Source organism: Agrilus planipennis, unplaced genomic scaffold (assembly GCF_000699045.2).
Source record: "Agrilus planipennis isolate EAB-ADULT unplaced genomic scaffold, Apla_2.0 scaffold53, whole genome shotgun sequence".
Classification (NCBI taxonomy): Eukaryota; Metazoa; Arthropoda; class Insecta; order Coleoptera; family Buprestidae; genus Agrilus; species Agrilus planipennis.
Window position 1 is genome coordinate 546,227 of NW_020438880.1, and position 5,447 is coordinate 551,673.

The window sequence follows — 5,447 nt, forward strand, 5'->3', positions numbered from 1 at the left end:
GGGTACGGCCCAAAATGGTCTTCGAGGGGTTTTGAAAACAAGTATCTTTTTGAGTGTTAAAAATGATGTAAAACATGTAGGTCTAATAAAACCATACTACCTAACGCTTTATCATGCAAAATGTCATAGCATTTTTCAACATTCGACTCCAACAGCACGTTTACTCATTCTATCTATTTTATTCTTACTGTTAATTGAACGATTTTATAAATTACTTGATGCATTAAACGATATTTTAAAATCAATGTTCTTTTAAGTTTGTATGTAATTTTGTTTGAATTACCACACAAATTTAAAAAAGATTTATAATTAAAAACTTTTGAATTCTTTTATCATTTATATACGTAAATGAATAGCAAACTAATTTACTTCATTTGTTGTATAAACTATTTATTTATTAATTTCGTTGAGTATTAATTATTTGTGGTAATTTGCTTTATACTATTCAACTCGACTTTGAAATTAGTATTTAAATGGACTAATTTTAGTAACTACTTAATCATACGTGGATTACAGCTAATAAATGTTCATATGTTGTGTAGCCGGGCAATGCTTTTGATGTATTACAATATCAGTAGAAACATGACGGTTTTCTAAAAACGGAAATATTAATTTTGCCATTTACCTACTTTAGTTAGTTAGGTCCAAAAAAATTGCCTCTATTATCATCTTATTTTAAACACGAATATGTAAAATGTTGACAAATGCTACAAAAATACTTATATAAAATTCCAAGCAATCGTCTTTTCAAATTTCATATCTAATCGTTTTCAAAATTGTTCGTTTTCGTCATTACTTTTATAAATTTATATTTATTTACATAACGTCAGGCATTAGCCTACACATGCGGTAGTTACCCATTCTGTTTATTTTTTTATTAAATTGAAAATACATAATATTCCGTTTACTTTCCCTGGAGATGTGTCCCTTCCAATGTGGCAAAATTGTAGGTAGGGATAAAGGAGCTCATTATACTCTCGACTCTTGTTCATTTATCATACTTTTTCTTACAGTACCTGCCAATAGTTTTGTTCCATCATGAATAGTAGTGGGAGTCAAAAACAAGCGTTAAACGTCTAATGAACCTTTAACATGTCTTCAAATATAAATAAACATCTCATTAATATTTTCAGTACTAATTGGTCCAATAATAGTCCAGTCGAGCTATGCAATTTTAGTCGATGGAATGGACAATTTTTCCGTGCAGTACTGTACGGATTATGCGCTCCTCACCGGTTTACAGTTGTCTCATTTCTTTTCTGGCCTAGTGCTGTTCTTTTTTATTTTGCGGAGGGCATACTAAAGGTCACATCGCTAGAGAAAGTAAACGAAGTGTACTTTTGTTCTAAACACGGTTATAAATATTCTGATATATCTACTGTAATTAACGGTGTAATATTGTTTTCACTTAGCAGTTACATAACACGAGCCCGGTAAATTTTCCACATCGAATTCTCCGAATAGACATTCTCAGAAACAAGACAGGTCAATATTCGAAACATAAGGGTCTGCCCCGGCTTTCGGATATAAGCAGTGGCGTACACTTAAATCTTCGTAGTACTTGAAAGTTCGCTAGGTATTCGACGATACATTTTTAAATATTTGAACAGGTATATAAATACAACCCACTTGTGTATTAAAAGATATTCTGTCAATTTTTTCGACTCTTGTATCCAGACACCCTGTCGTGCTTTTTAATAATCGTCAAGAACAACACTATTCTTATTCTTAACGGAATTTCGGAATTCAGGAAAATATAACAATCCAGGACTTTACAGTGATTGTAAAAAGGGGAATCTAGTATATTCTTTAAAATATAAAAAATGTACGAATTAAATTACGTAGTGTTATAAATATTTTAAGTGAAATTGAAAATGTAAATGGTTCAATCATTTTAACTTGTATCCCACTATTTATTTAAGTTAATGGAAAAAAACATAACGAATCCTACAGCTTTGTAGGGTGAAACAATTGTTAAGACGAATTGAAAACTAAACAGTCAAAATTGTGTTGCTTTCATTTATTTTTAAACAAATTTAAATTTTCCCAAAATAGAGGCAGAAACAATTAATTATTCCTAACTTTGTCTTACCTTATCTCCTTCGTTAAATTTCATAAAAACGACTAAAAATAATGTAAAGACATCGTTTGAGTCGTTAATCGGGGTCGACTTTGTTCAGTAAAATTGTTAGTCCTAATTACGTCATTTCATTTCAACTAAGTATATTACTTCTCAGAAGTCGCGGCATTTTGGTTAAATATAAGTTTGTATCAAGTATTTACGACAATTCAGTGTCTTAATTTACAATTTACCTATGAAAATTTATTCGCTGCTAAAATATGGTAAAGAAAATACTTATACAAGTTTAGTCATGTTGTCAAATAAATACGAAATAGGTTTAAAAGTTGTAGCCAATTCTTATTCTTTTATCATCATACAGTCGTCAGTATTAAGACTGGTAGGACACGTGACTCCACTCACTCCTATACTGAGCTAATTTTCCCATTTCTCTAAAACTAGAACAACCCACATCCTTAACTATTTGCGAACAGTAGGGGAGCGGGGGGCACGTTGTTACAATTTTTAGATAGTTGTTAATATGACAAAAGCTTTCAAATAAATTATACATTTGATTACTTGTAATGTTAGTATGTCTATTNATTTAAATGAATTCATGACATTAATCCTCTACTAATTCTAGTTTCTCTATTTCAGAAAAGGCTCAGGTCTGTACGCGCCATGGATGCAGATGAAGAGGATAGCGATGGTGGGCACTGACAAAAACCACTATTCCAAGAATTTAATGAATTTCAAGATGAATAAACGATTTTTAACTGCCGATTTACGTGTTGTCTTTATCTGTCTGGGATTTTTCACGCAAATGCTCCTCTCTGAATGTCCTCATCTATGCGAGTGCAAGTGGAAAAGTGGCAAGGAGTCGGTCATCTGCCTTAACGCAAACATCTCTTCGGTGCCCCAGCATCTTGAAGCCGGTACCCAAGTTCTGGATCTTACTGGAAACAATCTCGTCACAGTCAAGCACAATGAGTTCGCGAGAGCAGGACTACCTAATTTACAAAAAGTCTACATCTCCAAATGTCGTCTCAGAAATCTCGAAAGGTACCTACGTATATGTATTAACTACTTAACTTTGTAATAATATACAAAAATATCATAATTTTTAAATTTTAAAAATTGTTTCATCCTTTGGAAAATTGCACAGTAGTTCTCCTGTATTAACTGTTATAAACTATTCTACAAGTTTTCTATTACATTATTTAAAACTAGATTTTCCCCGCGGCTTCGCTCACAGAAATTAAAATTGTTTTTCCATAAAACCATTCAACTCCCAATTCACCCTTACAACATTTTAATTTTATGTAATGTCACCACTTTAAACTTCAAATACAAACGTAGCAACAACATTTCATCCTTAAGGGTTGATTTTTTAAAATTACCAAAACATATTTGCTTAATTTCAACAATGAGCAATCTTCGAGTAAATCCGAGTACCTACAAATAAAATATACCCCATGGAAACGTTGCAACCTCTTTTCATTTGATTAATAATATCAAATAGCATATACACCTACCAAGTTTCAAGTAAATTAAGTAAAGTAAACCACAAATAAAGTATGTCCCAAAAAATTGCAAGAGTTTTTTACCCCCTTTGGAAGTTGAATTTTTTAAAATGTCGAGATAGGTCTTTCAGAAATTAAATAAGAGACCATTAAGACCAAGTTTCAAGTAAATCTGACCACAAACAACGTAACACTTAAACATTGCAACTCCTCGTCACCACGCCCCACCAACAGAGATTGAATTTTTTAACCAGTTTTAAGTAAATCGGGCCATAAACAAACATGCAAATTTTTCAAACCCCTTTCAGCTTCCTAAAGAGGTAGAATTTTGTAAAATGTTGAAATAGGTATGTACGTATATCACTAATTTCATATGAAAAAGCATTAAAGCCAAGTTTTGCAAATTAGTCGTACCAACTCAGAAACCTTCTTTGCCTCATGCACAACAACTTTGCCATGATCGAATGTATAGTTTACGATTCTATAAAGGACATACAGACAAACATTCATTTTTATATACATTTTCAATTTCATTTAAAACTAGCTAAACCTGTCCAAATTTGTCGGTGGTTCACTTACATTTTGATTTTGAAAACATTTCTATGATGTATCATTCATCTTTACGTCTCTAGCAAAAAAAAAAACAGGACTTTTATATAAAGTTGCAGGCGGCCGGGCAGGCGCGCAGCCGGGCAGACGGGCGGCTGACGGCGATCAGACAGACAGACAGACAGATGGACAGACGGAGAGACGGACAGGCAAACAGACGGACAGAAAGATTGAATTTTGATAGTAGAAGAGAAGGGGGAGAGGTGTGATTTAGTACATTAAACAACAATTTAAAGTATGAAAATGGACAATTTATTGTCAAAAATGTGTATTTATAAATTTAAATACAATTATTACAATTAAAAACAATGTTTTTTGACATTTAAAGCGTGTTGATAAGTTGTTTAGGTGCTTAAATTGTGGTTTTCGTTAGTGTCTGTCTGCAATTAAAAAATTTTATGCAAAATTGCTAACAGCTTTTCGCGAAGATTGCGTAAAAGTGAAAACAAATGTACATAAAGACGACTGGGGTACGGCCCAAAATGGTCTTCGAGGGGTTTTGAAAACAAGTATCTTTTTGAGTGTTAAAAATGATGTAAAACATGTAGGTCTAATAAAACCATACTACCTAACGCTTTATCATGCAAAATGTCATAGCATTTTTCAACATTCGACTCCAACAGCACGTTTACTCATTCTATCTATTTTATTCTTACTGTTAATTGAACGATTTTATAAATTACTTGATGCATTAAACGATATTTTAAAATCAATGTTCTTTTAAGTTTGTATGTAATTTTGTTTGAATTACCACACAAATTTAAAAAAGATTTATAATTAAAAACTTTTGAATTCTTTTATCATTTATATACGTAAATGAATAGCAAACTAATTTACTTCATTTGTTGTATAAACTATTTATTTATTAATTTCGTTGAGTATTAATTATTTGTGGTAATTTGCTTTATACTATTCAACTCGACTTTGAGATTAGTATTTAAATGGACTAATTTTAGTAACTACTTAATCATACGTGGATTACAGCTAATAAATGTTCATATGTTGTGTAGCCGGGCAATGCTTTTGATGTATTACAATATCAGTAGAAACATGACGGTTTTCTAAAAACGGAAATATTAATTTTGCCATTTACCTACTTTAGTTAGTTAGGTCCAAAAAAATTGCCTCTATTATCATCTTATTTTAAACACGAATATGTAAAATGTTGACAAATGCTACAAAAATACTTATATAAAATTCCAAGCAATCGTCTTTTCAAATTTCATATCTAATCGTTTTCAAAATTGTTCGTTTTC

At 31.5% G+C, this 5,447-nt stretch overlaps 1 protein-coding gene across 1 annotated transcript in view; it reads left to right on the plus strand.

Annotated features, from left to right (window-relative positions):
- The first annotated feature begins 2,732 nt into the window (after positions 1-2,732).
- The window catches only part of LOC108733145, a 36,344-nt gene continuing 33,629 nt past the window's right edge, over positions 2,733-5,447 (plus strand). The window contains exon 1 of the mRNA XM_025981497.1: positions 2,733-3,121. Within this exon, the coding sequence (XP_025837282.1) occupies positions 2,745-3,121 (377 nt within the window). The 5' untranslated portion in view covers positions 2,733-2,744. The remainder of the gene's footprint in view (positions 3,122-5,447) is intronic.